Consider the following 18,271-nt stretch of genomic DNA (forward strand, 5'->3'; position numbering starts at 1 on the left):
ATATCTATAATAATGTATGTTAAATATGTCAACCTACTTTTTCCTCATATTGATTTTTTTTAAATGCATCATAAAATTTGACAGAATCCCCTAATATTATCACCTTGTCATTTCCCCAAAATTCGGACAGCGTCTCCAAAATTCGGATGCGCACGCAATGTCAATACGCGTACAAAGACCGCTGAAAAATGAGCGCGCGCCATACCTCGTTGGTGCAAGGTTGCATCGGGGACGTCCCTGATTCTTTACATGGGACCTACATGTACAGTAATTCGCGCGCACTTTGAAAAAGTTGCGGCGATTCTGCATTTTTGACAGCAAAATTTGGGATTTTAGATGGGTTTTCGGAGGTAACTCAGGCACTTCCTGTGGTGAATGAGTTTGCCAGTGTGTGAATCGATGTGATGTGCGTGTGTTGTGACAGTAGAATTTGCTGGTTTGTGATAAGTGATAAGTGTCCGGATTTTGGAGGCCGGCCGAATATTGGAGGTTTTACTCTACAGTCGTAGGTGAGAAAATTTCATTTTTGGTGGAGATTTTTCCCATGTCATTGGTTGATTTTTGTAGATTGGCAGTGTGTTAGTGAATGTGTGGTATACTTATAAAGTGTGTCGCTGTGTTCAGCGTTATATTACAAAATATGCTGTAGTGGCCGCGAACCGGCACCTGGCCGCAAACTGGGACATTTACTCCATAAATGCTTCATACTCTTTCAACTGTGACCATGTTTTTTTTTTTTCTACTGAGCAATATGCCAATAGAGTAAAAAATTCAAAACCAAAAATAGGGCCTACAAATCAACATTTCTAGTAATCTGATAGGTCTAGATGTAGATACTAAATGTACATCTACAGTAAAAAAAAAAAAAAAAAAAAAAATATATATATATATAGGGGCCTACATGTAGACTCTACACACTTTCATTTTTCACCCAAGGGATTTGAGTACTATTGATGCAAGTGCACAAGTGCTTTCCAAGTGCTTGACTGTGACAGCATTCATGTAGTAGGCCTAAACTCTTCAGAGAGCGTCTATTGCATGATGGTAAATTTGACTAGGACTGGTCTATTCGATTTTTTATATCGAAAATGCAGCCGGTAGAAACTAATTCACAGCTCTTGAGTGGACCAACGAGATTGCAGAATTTTCTTGACCCTAAGAGTCCGGCTCTTTCTCCTATGAAAAACAGACTGTTATTTCAGTGTTAAATGGCAGCATAAATTTAATAGTATTCTGGGCTATGCCCCGGCCCCGTTCTGATTAGAAAAATCTGGATCAAATCAGGAATATGCAGACCACATATGATCATATGAGCTGGAAGACACACTGTCGAACCCGCGGTGCCTGATAGGTACTCGAATTCGCATGCACTGCTCGATTAGGGAAAAATCTCACACCAATAATATAGACGGTCTAGACTAGGGCCGTATAAAGTGCACAATTGCCAAAGTTTTACTTTATAGTCTAACATTAGATTCTAGAGTAGGCATACTATTTCTAACTGTAGACCTTCACTGCTGGTTCTACTACTCTACGTCACTACTGACTGGCTAGTAATAAATTTACTTCTAGACCAGTCTAGACCCTATACAAATTCAGTTCGGGAAACCCACTCACAAGGGGGGCCCCTCCTTATAAGTAACCCGTCCCCCTTATAAGTAACCCCGTCCCCCTTATAAGTAACCCCCAGGGCACCCCTTATAAGGAGTCTCCACGCTTTTTTGCAATGCAACGCGAAAATGAAAGGACTGCGGCAATTCGCTTGATTATGTCCATAAAGCTTCACAAGTTTCCCAGTTACTCACGAAATTTGAGCAAAATCGGTTTGAGGCATCATATCTAAAATCATGGATTTAAATGCGATGTCAAACGACCCATGCGAATGCTGAAATGCGAGCGATTACTGGCGTGAGTGTCGCCAGGCGCGGCGGAGCGGCAATGCTCGAGTGCGGACGTGGCGACTGAGTGACGTACTCAGTCGCCACGTCTGCACTCAAGCATTGCCGCGCCTGGCGACACTCACGCCAGTAATCGCTCGCATTTCAGCATTCGCATGGGTCGTTTGACATCGCATTTAAATCCATGATTTTAGATATGATGCCTCAAACCGATTTTGCTCAAATTTCGTGAGTAACTAGGAAACTTGTGAAGCTTTATGGACATAATCAAGCGAATTGCCGCAGTCCTTTCATTTTCGCGTTGCATTGCAAAAAAGCGTGGAGACTCCTTATCAGGGGTGCCCCGGGGGTTACTTATAAGGGGGACGGGGTTACTTATAAGGGGGACGGGTTACTTATAAGGAGGGGCCCCCCTTGTGAGTGGGTTTCCCGAACTGAATTACAATGTCATAATCACGAAAATATGTCACCGTCAAGAAACTCTAACTAAATCTACTCAGCCTTGAAATATGGTCAAAAGAAATTATTGTAGACTAAACTTACACTTCTTCGCTGTTCGAGAGTCAAACTCAAAGTTCAGTGTTTGGATGACCTGGCCTTAACAGAAAAATTAACATGTGGGACTACAGCTAGATACCTACAGATAGAAAGCCACATACAACCTGACAAAAGCACGGGGAAATGCATATCCATAGAAGTGTTTTTGTTTCTTTTACCTTCTACAAGATGCTTTGTCACTCCAGCTAGTCTCAATTTACGTTGACTAGGCGAAACCACGGGCCGCAACTGCTTGCTTTAAAGATAATTCCAACTTGTGGCGTGGCGTTCACACTGACGTTACAACCCGAAACCCCGACCGCGTCTAGCTGCTGCTAGCGCTAGATATCCTGTACACTGTGATATGATGGTGCTCGCGAGATCGCGCTCGCGCTCGTAACTCGGTTTGCTGCGGCATGGGGCGATCGCCGCCGGCGCTAGCCGCAGAATGCATCCATCTACCATGTACCGCTACCGGTACACCGACCGGTGCCTGACGGGCCAGCAGAGCCAGACCGCTCGCGAGCATGAACGGTATGTAGAGCGAGAGGATCGGATGCATACATATCGTACGCATAAACGAATATTGTACGTGCAATGATGATTCGATAATGCGTGTAGCCGCTCTCAAGCTCTGGGATGAGAGAATCGCCCAGAATTAACTTTACTCAAACGCGGGGCTAGAGAACGAAGGGATCACCCAACGATTATCATCACCCAATCTTCGTCATCAGGCAGGTAATGCAGATCTCATCTCCTTCATTTCAAGTAGAATAATTATACCCAAGTTTAATCGTTTATGGTCAAATATTTCCTGGGGTCTGGAGGCCCGGCTCGGTCGCGCCGCCAACCTGAGATTAGTGGTCCCAGACACTGACATACATGTTTGACAACATCCTTCATCCTCAAGAGCAACCCCTTGACTTTAATAATTTTACTTAAACTTAGGTCCTACATAATTATTTTGACCATATATCCCAAAAAATGTGTATTCATGTATAACTACTGTTTCTATTATACATAACAAACATCTAATTATCACGTGCAAATTGACAATGATTGATATTAATTTGGTAGACCTAGACCTATTTTAACTAAAAATAATTTGACTAGATTCTACAAAGTAAATATTTACTATAATAACGGTTAGATATCTAGAGTGGATCTAGATCTAGATCTAGACTCTATAAAGTCTATATTACTAGGATCAGCTCATCAGGTTGTATTAAATGAGGTAGACCTCTAATGTTAGACACCTCTATCAGTTTTGTTTGTTTAAACACTGACTAATAATGTAAAGTAATATGGACAATAATAATATGAAAGGGTGAACTGGCCTAACAATGGACTCTAGATCTAGAACCCCTATATTAAATAAGCTATAAACAAGACTAAAATCTAAGAGAAAGACAAGAAATGATGTATGTATCTGTACTAATAATATGTCTACACATATAAATCATGTATAGGCACCTACACCATATACACTACAGTCTACTGTACTGTTAGCTACACGCAGCCGCTGTAGAGACAGCGGCTGCACCTCTATTCCTTCGCAGACGTTGTCATTTTTCAGTGCGGGTTGTGCGACTCCTTCATGAATATCTTTACTAATCATGGAAAACTAAAATACAAGGAATTATCGTAATCTATGATAATCATTCAATAATCGGTATGCAATTTTTTGTTTAATTATGTCAAAAACTCACCGAAATTTGTGGCTGAAATCAGGTCTGTAAACGTCCTTATTGCTTCACTCCTCATCTGCGTGTTATTATGAATGGCATTCACTCTAGTATACTACAACGTACAACGTAGGTAGTCGGAGAGGCGCCCTCTAGCTCTCCGACTACCTACGTTGTACGTTGTAGTATACGAGAGTGAATGCCATTCAAATAACACGCAGATGAGGAGTGAAGCAATAAGGACGTTTACAGACCTGATTTCAGCCACAAATTTCGGTGAGTTTTTGACGTAATTAAACAAAAAATTGCATACCGATTATTGAATGATTATCATAGATTACGATAATTCCTTGTATTTTAGTTTTCCATGATTAATAAAGATATTCATGAAGGAGTCGCACAACCACACTGAAAAATGACAATGTCTGCAAAGGAATACAGGTGCAGCCGCGTCGCTTCGCGACAGCGGCTGCGTGTAGCTACTGTACTGTATATGCTGTTATTTTCGCGTACAGATATTTTCGCGAATGAGGAGTCATGGACACTTTCGTGAGATGTTGTTTTCGTGAATTGTCACAGAGGCCTTCATAAGCGCACTACAGTACCTTTGTCCTTAGCGTATGGTGACATGTTGCAGAGACTCCAACTCTCCCGCTTTCGACGGGAGAGTTAAATCGAGTTAAATTCGCGGTCCAACTGTGATTTGCGAAATTCACGAAAATAACAGCTTAAATTCAGTAGGCTTTTCAATTTCAACATACAATGTAAGTTTCAGTGTCAATGTCAGGAAACCAAAGCCCAAAGGTAGACTGGGCTGGACTACACAGTAGTACAGTATGAATGTTTGGATGTTGGTAATTTTAGGCACAATTTACAATATAATGCCAGTTGCAGTGCTATTCATTATAAAGTGTCAAAGGTCATGCCTCGGATGAACATTGGTAATCCCCCCCCCCCCCTTTCTTTCAGTCTCAATGTTAGTAATTGAGGTAATTTCATTTTTTTCTTACCCCCACAGCTACATACTTGATCTTCTGAACATTCACAAACACACGCACACACTCTTGCTCTCTCTCTCTCTTCCCCCTCTCTCCTACTCCCCAGTATAATCAGCAGCTCCATTTTGTTTCTCCAACCATACCAAGTAAACACAGCTCTTTGGATTAAGAGGGTTTTTTTTTTTTTTTTTTTTTTAATAGATTTTTGCACTGTACATTGCCATTACATGTATGTTGTATGGATACCTATCATTCTCAGTTTTTCTGAAAAGATACTATTTTGCATAGAGTATCCTACAATTATGTATTTTTACAAGTTCTAAACTGTTTCCTCAATGTTATTGTATTCTTTAACTCTTGTAAGTGCTCTGTTTTGAAAGAAGTAGCATAAAACAGATCTACCAAGTCTCACACCTATAGAGTCGCACGCTCCAGTGCCCCATCTCAGGCTCACCCACTCAGCAGTCAATGTCTCATGCCTCCCACAAAAAACAAAAACAAAAATGTAGCTTGATAATGTATATCAGAGGGGAATTCAGCTGATGCTGAGTTAAGTGCAAGGGAGAATGTCCCTCCTACATCCCTACCCCCATTTCACTCACTCACAGTTACTTACTCCAGGCCAGTTGAGAAAGTTGTTATCTCTGATGTAATTCTTAAGGAAGTAACATGGATCTTCTAAGAGCTCAAATTAAGCATAGTAACATGTAATAAAGTTTAGAATGTTCTGCGTGGCACTGATCACTTTTATGTTACAGTTGTATTGCTTACAGGTTCCTTTAGATTATAGGTAATATCTGTCTACACATGGGAAAATGCACTTGAAATTTGTAATTTTTGATTTATTTTGTTTTGAATTATAGTTTCCTTAATCCTTTTTTAATTGTGACTACAAAAAGACTTCATCTGTTGTTTAGAGAGAAGATTCCACATATAAGTGTATAAAGACAAAATCTCAAAATTTCCCAAGCTTCTCTGTGTGGGTGTGGCCAAGCTGTAGTTCATTCTCATGAAATATCATAAAATATCAACAGAGATTAATCTAAATTTTATGCTTCTTTTCCCGGTCGAGCATAGGTCAACTGTTGTATTACAAATACTTTTACTTCCCTTTCCTTTAAGAGGACACACAGACAGAGCTACCCCCCCCCCCACAAATTCAATCAGTACAATACTGTCATCAAATATTACGTATCAGGTTCTGAAATTTGTCACCCTTTGTGTCATGTGACAGGTTTATGGGACATGCTTCAGGGCAAGTCCAAGCTATTTGATCACACAAGACTGAAAATTCAAAATGGGTCAATCTACATAAACTTGGTATCATTTTAAAGCTAAGAAGTTAAAATACATGAATTTCAAGAAGAAAAAGTAAAAATCCTTCCGCATAACCAGCAATAAATTAATTAATCTGCATAAATTAAAATTTAGAGTAACGCGTGGGACATTCAAAAATTCTGCATTTTAAAATATATCTTTTAATTTTTACAAGTTTTTACGAAAATAAGTATGGTGACCTTAAGTCTGACTAACAAGTTATCATGACTGTGATTTTCAGTTTCTCAACTGATTAAATATGCAAATGAGGGATGGGCCAAAATTAGCATGTCCCACGCGTTACTTTTTTAGGTCATTATTTCTCATTTGCATAAAAGTTAATGATTTAATTGACCTGAAACTTTCAAAAGACCAAATTCACAATGGACCTAATCATATCCAAGAGATAAAAAGTTAGTCTGATAAATCTCATACTTGCAATTTTCAATTAGATTTAGTAACGCGTGGGACATTTTAGTAACGCGTGGGACGATTTGTGTACAAGTCAATGGAAGTGTACTAAATCTTAGTCTTCTATGGGAAATGTGTACATTATTGAGGGATTTTTTGTAATTTTCTGAATTCTGACTTGAAATTTGGTGAAAAATTCCACTTTGGATAAATAATTCACAAAAGATCATTACATGCTATTTTCAAGGTCACATTCAAAGTCAAATGTTAAAAAATAAAGGATAACACAGGCATTTCATATTTTTTATTATATCTATTGTTTTGGTGGGTCTAAATCATTTGAATTTGCAAGAATTTATTAGAAATACATCTATTTAGATAATTAGTACCCCATATTAAAGTTTCTCTGAGCAAATGTGCAATTCACATCACAATATTCATAGTGACAAAAATGTCCCATGCGTTACTTGTCCCACGCGTTACTATACCTATCTTTCTATAATTGACCTTGAGAGAAAACAGTTTCATGATTTTTTCTGAAATGTTTTGTTTCAGGTACAGTAATTGTTGTATGAAAAGATGTTTGTAATGATTTTATAGTATACCAAGTATTTTCACAATAATTGAGATAAAAGTAAAAGAAGAAAAAAAGGACAATTTTTGTGGTCCCACGCGTTACTGGAGAATAAATTTGCATGAATTAAATACTGAACGCGTGATTCTCATTATTTCTATTGTTTTGAATGAAGATACCTACTAGCTATCAAAAGCAACCCAACATATGAAGTTTCAATCTTAACAGTGCAATATAGGGCTAAATCTTCTTGTGATGTCCCACGCGTTACTGGTGCAAAATAGCTTGGACTTGCCCTGCAATAGACTTATCAGCAGAGGGTACATATCTCATCCAGACTTTGGTCATATTAACCTCAAGCTGTGTTCTGTATCGTTGGACTGTTTGTTGAATGTGTCAGAATGGTCCAGAGGAGGATAAGGGGAGGGAAAGGGGGTATTTGAATTTAAGACAGGCTAATAACCTGGTACAATTTCATTGATGGGGGAAAAAAACTGTAGTGAAGAAGTATGAAATGGGAGAAAGAGAGAGAGAGAGAGGGAGAGTTCTACCATGTGAGAGTAATAGAATATGATACTCATCTGAATGCATTGCATGACTTAAGTTATTAACAACATAAGGAATAGGATACTAAAAAAACAAAACAAAACAAAGAAAATTCTTTTCATTTGGTGTTGTTTGGCTCTTATTCTAGAGGAATATTCAGACTCTCAAGTTGTGATATTTTGGTTGATCATTTTCATTCTGTTTCAGAAAGAAGTCATCAGTGAGGTCTGTGACAGGATGACTACATGCTGATAGGATGGCTTCAGATTTGTCAGAGGGTCAGGGGAGTACCCTGCCTGCAGGGACCACCCCCTTCTCATCAGTCCAAGATCCCAACAACACATATTCATCACTGCAGCTCCTGACATCTCAGCAGGGTCTCATTGACCCCATGGCCAGCATGAGTTCCACTCAGCTCATCCCGTTCACAGCTGTGTCTCAGGTTGCTACCTCACAGATGGGGTCATCTCCCTCCATAGCATCGTCGGGCATCGCGGGGCAGTCATTGAGTGCTCACCCTGAACTGACGTTCAACGAGGAAGCTCTCTTCTACGTGTCCCAAACATTGCAAGGGTTGCCCTCTCCGCTGCAACCCTCAGCCGCTTCCCTGGTAATGTCGGCTCAAGAACCACCCATGTCATCTTCTAATTCAGAAGTACTGGCGTCATTGCAGTCACCCATAAATTCATCGTCTCTTCTCACACCTTTGACATCATCACAGCTCATGCTAGTGTCCTCTGCGCAGTATCTACCTTTATCATTGCCTCAGGTACCCCCCAAATCTTCAAACCTGACAATGACTTCAGCAAGTCTGGCTACAGAAAGTCAGTCATTGATCCAGACTCCTCAGCTGTCCAATATAATGTGTCACCAACCAGCTACCGTCGATGAGCATAGACTCTCCGCGTCCACTGTGGCAGACCCTAAGGTAGCCACCCCTTCTCTGGATGAAACACCCCATCAAGAACCTAGTGGTATATTGCAGTCAGATCTGGAGGCTCCTCTGGAAGACTTGATGCAGACTGCGGCAAGTGACAGAAACATCTTAGAACAAGCGACTGGTGACATGCATGCGGATGTCCTCTGCCTTGATCTCAAGCAGGGTAGTGAGAAGAATTTCCAGACAGACTTAGACAGGACTGCTGGCAGTCTTGTGCCAGGAAATGACTTAGGGACATCATCAGTCTGTGATGCAGATTATCCTGATGCACTAACGGAGGAGTGGGCTCAGTTATTCAAGGAAAAGATAACTCCATACTTTGGTGAGTTATAGTTTTCTCTCGATGCCCTATTTGATGTACAATATTATTCATTTCCCCTCCCTCACATTAGCTGTTTGAGCGTGATGTTGTGTATCTGTTTTGGTGTTGTTCTTAAGGCAGATGGCTAGTTGCTGACATTTTCTGGTAGCTTTCTGTGAGTTATTGAACTTGACAACCAGATAATGAGTAAGGAGAATCAGGTATTTGATATTCAGAATATGAACTAGAATCGGAATTTGTCAACACTGACAAATTAGGTGATCCGATCTATTCGAAAATCAATGATTTGAGTCCTGATCCCAATAGGCATGACCATACCGGTTTCATTTGTGTTGAGGAGACATTGGCAGTGTGATGTTTGGATTCTCATTTAGAAAAGGGAGTCAGACTTGCCATCTTTGATACCGAATTCCGTATACACTAACAAAGATACAGAATGAAGTATATTTGACCTTTGACCCCACTTTGCACACCCAAGATGGCATCTGAGCAACAAGTGGTTATTTTGTGAAATGATCCTTGTAACATGGCCTTTGCGTGTGCAAAATATGGGAAAGACAGGACATGTATTCACCAAGATAAAGGATGAACCATTTGTGACCTTTGACCCTAATTTACCTACCCAAGATGGTGTCTTATCAAGTAGTTGTTATTTTATGAAATAATGTACGTGACATGAACTAAACATGTGCAAAATATGGGGGTGATAGGGGCTGTTTTTCTTGAGTTATTGCAAAGAAAGTTGCAGAAAGAAAGAAATATCTCAATACATCGAAGATAAGCTTGAATTTCAACCAAGATTTTTGACGTGATCCCGACATAAATATATCGTATGAAAAAACGAAGGGCACACTTAAGATAGCCCTAAGCCTAAGCTACAACATATTAAAATCTGGGAGAAATTCACCGAAGGGTAAGTGAGCTAGTGCTCGAAAAAGATAGTCATGTCAATTTTCACTTCCAGAAAAACTGCACTCCCATAGAGATAACACGTAAACTGGTCAAATTTGACAAGATTACTTTCAATCCATTTTTACGAGGTGATGCCGTCATCCAATCGAAATTTTGTAAGACAATATTGAAATAGCATTTGATAAGCTACAACATACTGAAATCTGGGTGAAAATCGGCAAAGGATAAGTGAGATACGCTCGAGTGAACATGAAATTTGATGACGTCATTTTGAAAATCTACTTTTTTATTTTATCAAGAAATTTGATATCTTTTAATCATTTTTCTAGCTTCGCAACCCATGAAATGACATGTACAACTTATCAACTTTCAGAATATGTAAAGAAAATGGGGATTCACGGTCCATCCTGACGAGTAAAATCGCATTTAAAATTGGCGGTTTTTTGGCATAGTTGCACTGTATATCGCCATTGACGCGCGCGCGGAATTTCAACTTTGACGGGCCCGTATGACGTCATATTGAGTGGGATTGACTTGAAACTTGGTAGAATTGTTCACTGACATTTCAGACATCCGATCCATGTGAAAAAACGGGAAATTTCCATTGCATACGAGCTCTGCGTGCGTATGTGCGCACGCGTACGCGTCCGTCGATTTTTTAATGAAATGCTCCAAATCACCTGAAACGTGTGCAAAACAATTTTGAGCTCGATTGGAGAATATTAAAATTTCAACGCACGCATATGCGCTCGTTTAGTATAAACATGACTAAATTTTACGACATGAATCAATAGAGCTTGACTTGACCTATCATGTAAATTTCATTGAGAAATTCCATTCCATCAATGAGATACAAATGTGAACGTGATTTTAGATAATGACGTCATAGTGACGTCACGGTTGACTGATCACAATGATACATTAGATTTGTCATCCCTGGAACATGATACATATATGGTATAAGTTTGAAAGTGATAGGTGAAGGACTTTTTGAGTTAACCTCTGCACAAGATTTGAGGAGAAAGAAATAAAGAAGAAGAATAAAGAAAGAAAGAATCAGTACAAAACAGAAGGTGATCCGAGAGGATACTTGGATCACCTAATGAATAGTTGATAAGATGGCAGATGTCATTGTATGGGTTTTAATGATATGCATACTTTTTCTTCCATTAAAGGAAAAGTTCACCTTCATAAACATAAGGATTGAGAGAATGCAGCAATATTAGTAGAACACATCAGTGAAAGTTTGAGGAAAATTGGACAATCGATGCAAAAGTTATGAATTTTTAGAATTTTTGTGTTGGAACTGCTGGACAAGGAGACTACTACAGCTTGTGATGTCATATGAGTACAACAGTATAAAGAAAATGTAAAGAAAATTCAACATATTTTCATTTTTTTCACATAATAAAAGAGCATTTGGCTTGCCTCTTTCTAAAGGTAGGGGGAATAATATTTCCCATAACATATGTCAGTAACGGGAATGCGTACTTTTTTCAAAAGATGAAATTTTGTGAAATTCTCTAAAATTATATTTCCCTTATATTGTTGTACGCATGTGATATCGTACACTGCAGTAGTCTTATCATCCAGCGGTTACTGCACAAAAACTTCAAAAATTCATAACTTTTGAACGGATTGTCTGATTTTCCTCAAACTTTCAATGATGTGCTCTACTAATATTGCTACATTTTCTCAATCCTTATGTTTATGAAGGTGAACTTGTCCTTTAAGTAGTTGACACATAGGTAACACATAGCTTAATCGGTAGACTCTCGTAAGGCAATTTAATTTCCTTTCAAAAGTTCTATGTTAGATTACCCTGTGATTTCTTTGACATCAAATGTACATGAATTTGAAATGTCAATGTAGATTAGTAATCACCAGCAGTTTTATGTTGTAATTTCTTTGTGACTTATGAATGATAATCAATTTATTGATAATTTTTTAAAGTAGAAATTATCAATTATGGATTCGTAAAATTTAGATTCAAGTTATAGATTATGTGCTAATAAGACTGAAACATAAGTAAGGGCTAAATTGTTAGGCTTCCAGGTTATTGGATAGATGGGCAGAGTAAACAGATGTTTTAGATTTTACTGGCTAAATCAAATCTAATTTTGTTTTCAATAACCATGAAGCATGAAATCCATTCACTGCTTTCAGTCTCTGCAAGAATATGTGCAAGAATATGTGAAACACTATATAGTGTTTTCAAAGTGAAGTTCTTTTTTTTTAATCTTTTTATGTCCGTAAATGTAAGCCCAGACTTCATGGATCACTATATGAAAGAGTAAATTTCAAAAAAAAAAAAAAAGTATTGTAAACAGCAGTGATACAAAGACAGCAGATCATTGAAAATTAGTGCCCATTCAGACTGCCAAAAACAACAACCTGACAACAATGTCTACACGTATGTGACAATGTAATTCAACTTCATGGATGTACACAATGAAGCAATATAATAACTTTTACATGAATGTTTGTCTGGTGAAATACTGAAATAGAAAAAGAGAATTTTGAATTTATTTGGATGGAAACTGTGCTATGAAAGTAAGTAATCATCTATTATCATCTCTATGACAGCAAAGCAATAGCACATGATAAGTTTTGCTTCTTTTCCCTCTGCCCAGGTTATGTAGACACACTGGAGGAGGCTGAGCAGTTGCTGAAGGTGTATGAACTGTGCACGAATTCTAAATTCCTCGGTGTGAAGAGGTGCGACAAAACAAACTTTGAAGTCAACGTGTCGAGAGGGCGCCCTTTTCGCTACACCGCTCTTGTGATCTGTGGTCATAAGCTCCCATTCGATGGTGTGCCTTACTATCATGGAGGAAAGGGACTGTACTACTGCCATCTTGGCAGCAAGCGAAAAGAACCACCCAAGGATCGTCCCCTCAAGCACCCCAAGAAGCGACTGCAGAGTAAGAAGGTGGGCTGTATGGCTCGAGTCGCCTTCCGTGTGGTAGCACGGTTTCCTGAGTACAAACTGAAAGACAATACTGAATACAACCGACTTGTTGCCTCCCAAACACTGTCCAAGCACCTGAAAGAAGGGCTGAAGGACGTGGCGATGGAGTGGCGGGTCTATGTCATGCTTCCCAGGATAGCCCACCACACCAACCATGAAATCATCCCCACCCTTAGATTGAGGGGGGCGCCACTTGACCGCAGGGTCATTGGCCGCATCTGCCAGCTGGTGAAAATGGGCCTGAGGGACACCGCCACCATCCAGAGGCAGGTGGTGCACTTTGCCGAGAATGTCCTCAAGAAAGACGGGATGGAGTGGAAGCAAACCAAGGACGTCTGTGGCAGTCGTCAGGTCTGGTGGTACCGCAAGCAGATCCTGGATCTCATGCAGGACAACAAGCTGGAGGGGTCCAAGTTTATGGAGATGATTCGCGAGGTGGAGGAGATTGCAGAGAAACATGGCTACATCGGATATGTGGACGAGAGTGAGGAGGAGGAGGAAGATGGTTGTGAGAACAGTGTAAAAAGGACAGGGAGCAAGTGGAGGAAGCGCACCCAGCTGAAGAACAAGAAGAACTATGAGAAGCAGCTGAACAAACTCAAGATGGAATCATTTACGGAGCTGGAGACCATCACAAAGCACTTGCAGTCATGCACACAGGTTGAGGTATTGGCCAGGCTGCGTCTAAGTCTGCAGTCGGCTCGAGAGACCTTCGAAAAGGGGTTGAAAATAGCCACAGAGCCTCAGTCAAGTGGATGCTTTGACATATCATCAGGGCAGCTGCAGTTCATACCCAACGTGAGTCACATTGTAGAGGTACATCAAAGTGCAGAGACAGATGATGGGGGCGAGGACAATGTGCTGCCGCAATCAGTACAGCAGATTTTTGTCACTGATAAAACACAATTCTTTGCACATGTTTGACACCGTGTAATCTGTCAACACCTCAACCCTACTCAAGTGCTTTACTGAGGAAATCAGATTGATCACTAGACTTTATGAAGCAAGTATATTTTTTTGCACAGGACACTTACATGAGAGCCCACAAAAACTGGGAAAGGGTGCTTTTCTGTTAAATTTCTGTAGTGAGTTTGTATAATTTATGGTCCATTTTTGGTTCATTTTATTTTTGTATTTTTCAGAAAGTTTACTCCTTCCATCTTAGTTTGAAGTTTGGGAACAAAGAATCAAGTTCTTCATCTTTTTCACAATTCAAATTAAACCCATGTGTTCAGGACTTATATTATTTTCTCTGTTTTCTACATACATTTGGCACTATGATGAGCATGAAGAGCAAACAAAGCTATTTAAAACAGTGAGCAATATTCCTATTACTAAAGAACGATCATGAATAGAACATGTAAATTAGTTTTTTAATCCCACATAGCTGCCGACATTGAGTTTCAAGTTATTTTTATTGTTGGGTGTTTTTGGGGTTTTTTTGTTTTTTGTTTTTTGTTTTTTGCACACAGTGAAGAGTGAATCAATGTGCAATAAGCTGTCGACATATTCTAAAGCCCATTTTTTCCAAAGTAACATTCCCAAAGTGTGGTTTATTTTGTCACTTGTTTCAGCTGGTTAAGCACATCAAATTTTGATAAGTTTATCATTTTATTGCAAAGAATCACTTCTTGCATCTTTGTAATATTATGTAGACTACTGAAAAATGCACACACATTCTTTAATCATAAAGTTCAAATTGTTTTTATATTTTTGTTACCACTGGTACTATAAGAAATGGCTTCGTACCTTCTATGTTGAAAGATATTCTGTATCATAACAGACTATGTAACATTTTTTTATTTGTGCTAATATTTTGTCAACATTTTGCCAGACACTTACTAACCCTTGGCTGCAAGGACCAAAAAGCAATTGAGTGTTACATATAGTTTACTTGAATTGCTAAGATTTTCTATTCATCTATTCAGATTGAAATATACATGTAAGTAAGAATATATAGATATTGGAAATAATATATTTAAATCATTAGATTGACATTTTGAGTAGTGCTCATCCTTTTTTCCATGTCATTTCTGAAATAAGAAAAGTGCTCTGGTAGAAATAAAACGATATAGGAAATGTACTTATGCGACTCTTAATAGTTATTCTACCATCATTAGAAGGACGTGATCAGATATGCAAATTAGACATTTCAGTCTCTTAGGGATGATTCCCTGACATAGCCCATGAATGTCAAATTCCTTCTGAAATTCAATTGAACAAAAAGTCACATAAACACAAGGTCAGAGAGAATGAATTGAATGAGAGCAAATAAGAATGCTATGGCAATGATTGTAAATCATCCGACTTGGGGTCGCTACTTTTATGTAACTATAGAAAATTGTTTTGTTCATGTTTTTGCAATCGTTATTGTGAAAGCAAAGAAAGCACTTTAGATACATGTAAGTCAGCAGACGGCTACTTTCAAGTCAATAGTAAGCTTCAAAAATTTGATTGGTGTTAAATCAGAGAACCTTTGCAGTCATTTGTTACTCAAGTTATGTCTCTCAGGGCTCAAGAACCAGGTTTACACTTCTCATAATGAGGACATGTCAGTAAGTGGAATATTGTTTCAGGTGGTGTTAGTTCTGTGTCGACATGCTCGTTTACCCAAGATTTTGATTTGCAATTATGCAAGGTTTAGGGTAATCTGCATATGTATACCGGTATTGAGCAATAAGTCATCTGACATATTTATTACTATATATCTATATTTATCAGTGCTTTTCTGTTGGTCATTATATAGTGGATTTGATTAGTACGAGACTCTCTCAGGCAGATTGCCGTGATCATGACCTGTGATTTCCCTTTTTAGAACAATTTTCCAGTGAGTAATTTGCATTTAATTAGTTTATAGACAGAAATTATGGATTTGACAAAAAAAAAAATGGTATTTAGTATTCATGACCTGCTATTCCATATGAAGTAAAGACCGATTTCTTACCTTCTAGCTGAATGTGTCAATATAATTTTGCTTCCTGTGGTACAAATGAATGTGCCCATATACCACACCTACATTTCTATTTTGTCCAAAATGTAGTCGTTTTATCGAAACTGAATGGTTGAAATGATAGGCCTTGAATGACAAATTCCTCGCAGGATGTGTAGAAATGCCCAGATTTAAGACTGATGCGGAAGGCGGGTTCGTATCAGTATAATTCCAACTTTGTGTTTTTTGGCACTTTGCAGCAGATTGTGGGCATGTCTATCAATCATGGTAATGACCTCCATGCACCTGTCAATGTGTGTGCGACACCATAACCATGATCTTTTTTAATCTATCAGTACTTTTCAAGAGAAGACAGAGTCATTTTCAAGAAATCTTTGGAGGATACAGTCAGCGGTACAGTGCACTCCCATTATAACGAACACAGTTACAACGAAATTCTGGTTACAACGAAGTAAAAATTCTGGCTGCAACGTTGGTATGCTCTATGTTTTTCTATTGTTTATTTTTTCGGTTATAACGAAATTTCTAAATAACAAAAGAAAACTGCCGATCGCGAGGACTTCATTATAACGGGAGTCCACTGTAATATCATTGCACCAGAACCATGAAATTGCAAACTTGTTCCTATTTTAAGTTGTAAACACACAGAAGATAGTTGGTGTCAAAGAAGATGATGAAAATATCTTATGAATGTCACAAAGGTCATTCCTTACAATACATGTATTCTTTGGGTGCAGTGCATATATGACACAAAACTCAATAGTTGATACACAGAGATAAATTCCCTACTTTGCACTCTCATCCACACTGAATTCTCAATAAATAAAGAATACAGAAAAATGTCATTCTCACTTCGCCAATCACAATTTTATATATTTCCACAATAGATTACTGCAAGACATTATTAGCACAAAAAAAAAGAAGAAAAAGAAAATATAAATAAAATTGTACATAAATGATGGAAATTGGCACTGGAATTACACTGAATTTATCAACCTAACTTTCTGACAAGCACAAGTTTGAGCTCTAAAGGAACCATCTTGAATATGTTCTGAATGGAAGTTTAGGCAGCAAATACAAGATACCTGCTGAAGTCTGCTTGAGAAATTATTCTTGGGTGTAGGTGTGTAAAGTAGTCTACTGGATGTGGCATAATATTTTTATATTCCAGTAATATAATTTAACTTATTTGGTTTCTGATATTTAATCTAAAAGTTTGAGGGTTGTCTTTCTCTATATGTGTGTGCCAAAGGTAAACCTTTAAACATGTGTTGCATGTCATCTTTAAGATGACTGTGAATGAAAGAAAAATATCTAAATTTGTATAGACCACAGGCTCCTACTTTAAAGGAAGTATCATTTCACACGGATGTACTTGGGGAAAACTTGAATACTGTGATATGACAATACATTGCACCAAAGAAATGTCCTACCGCAGAATCTAGCACAGAGTTCCTGAAAAGCTCGTAACTTGACCCACTTCATTACCAAAGGAACCTCTAGCTTTCTCAGCTTGATGTACTAGTAATTTCAGCTGGCACATACAATATACAATTATGAATCTTGATTGTTTTTTACTCATCACACGTTGTTATTCTTTTGAGTACTGTATACACCATATATTTCTGAGGGGCTTTTATTTGTGGAGAATTTTGCAAGTCGGGTGCTATTTGCAAATTCAATAATGTGCATAAACATTCACTTTGATCCCAACATGTATGCAATGCGCATGCGCGCATTTCCCCACCCCCTGCTATACTCCACAATTGTGAATTTAACCACTCCTAAAATATCAGGAAATCCAGATTCCTGAAAAATTAGACTCGAATATATGGCCTATACAGTATCATTCAAAATATTTATTACAATAGCTAAGATAGGTATTCAGTCTGTGTGAGGTATTATAAATTCCAAATTATAAAAGACATTGCCTTGATTCTTATCTTGTATTTTCCATCACACTTTGAATTGAGTTAATGAAATGTTCTTTTTTGTTTGTGTGCATGTGTGAGTGTCTGTATGTATGTGTTCTCTTTCATGACATACTGGTATACATATTAAAAGCACTGTGTGTAAACTTAATTCATTAACTCAAGGTATTCACCAATCCTTCGGGCCAAGTATACAAACACTGTTAATTATATGGTATAACAAAGTTATGCACAGGCTTAAAGTGCATTACAACAGAGAAAGACATAAATCAGGAATAT

General features: G+C 38.4%; 1 protein-coding gene across 1 annotated transcript; it reads left to right on the plus strand.

Annotated features, from left to right (window-relative positions):
• The first annotated feature begins 3,063 nt into the window (after positions 1-3,063).
• LOC140228495 (uncharacterized) lies at positions 3,064-17,953 on the plus strand. Its single transcript, XM_072308726.1, has 3 exons — positions 3,064-3,173; positions 8,174-9,228; positions 12,774-17,953. Exons 2-3 carry the CDS (start codon positions 8,223-8,225, stop codon positions 14,033-14,035), a joined length of 2,268 nt encoding a protein of 755 aa, XP_072164827.1. The 5' UTR covers positions 3,064-3,173; positions 8,174-8,222; the 3' UTR covers positions 14,036-17,953.
• Positions 17,954-18,271: the final 318 nt, after the last annotated feature.

Source organism: Diadema setosum, chromosome 5, assembly GCF_964275005.1.
Source record: "Diadema setosum chromosome 5, eeDiaSeto1, whole genome shotgun sequence".
NCBI classification, from domain to species: Eukaryota; Metazoa; Echinodermata; class Echinoidea; order Diadematoida; family Diadematidae; genus Diadema; species Diadema setosum.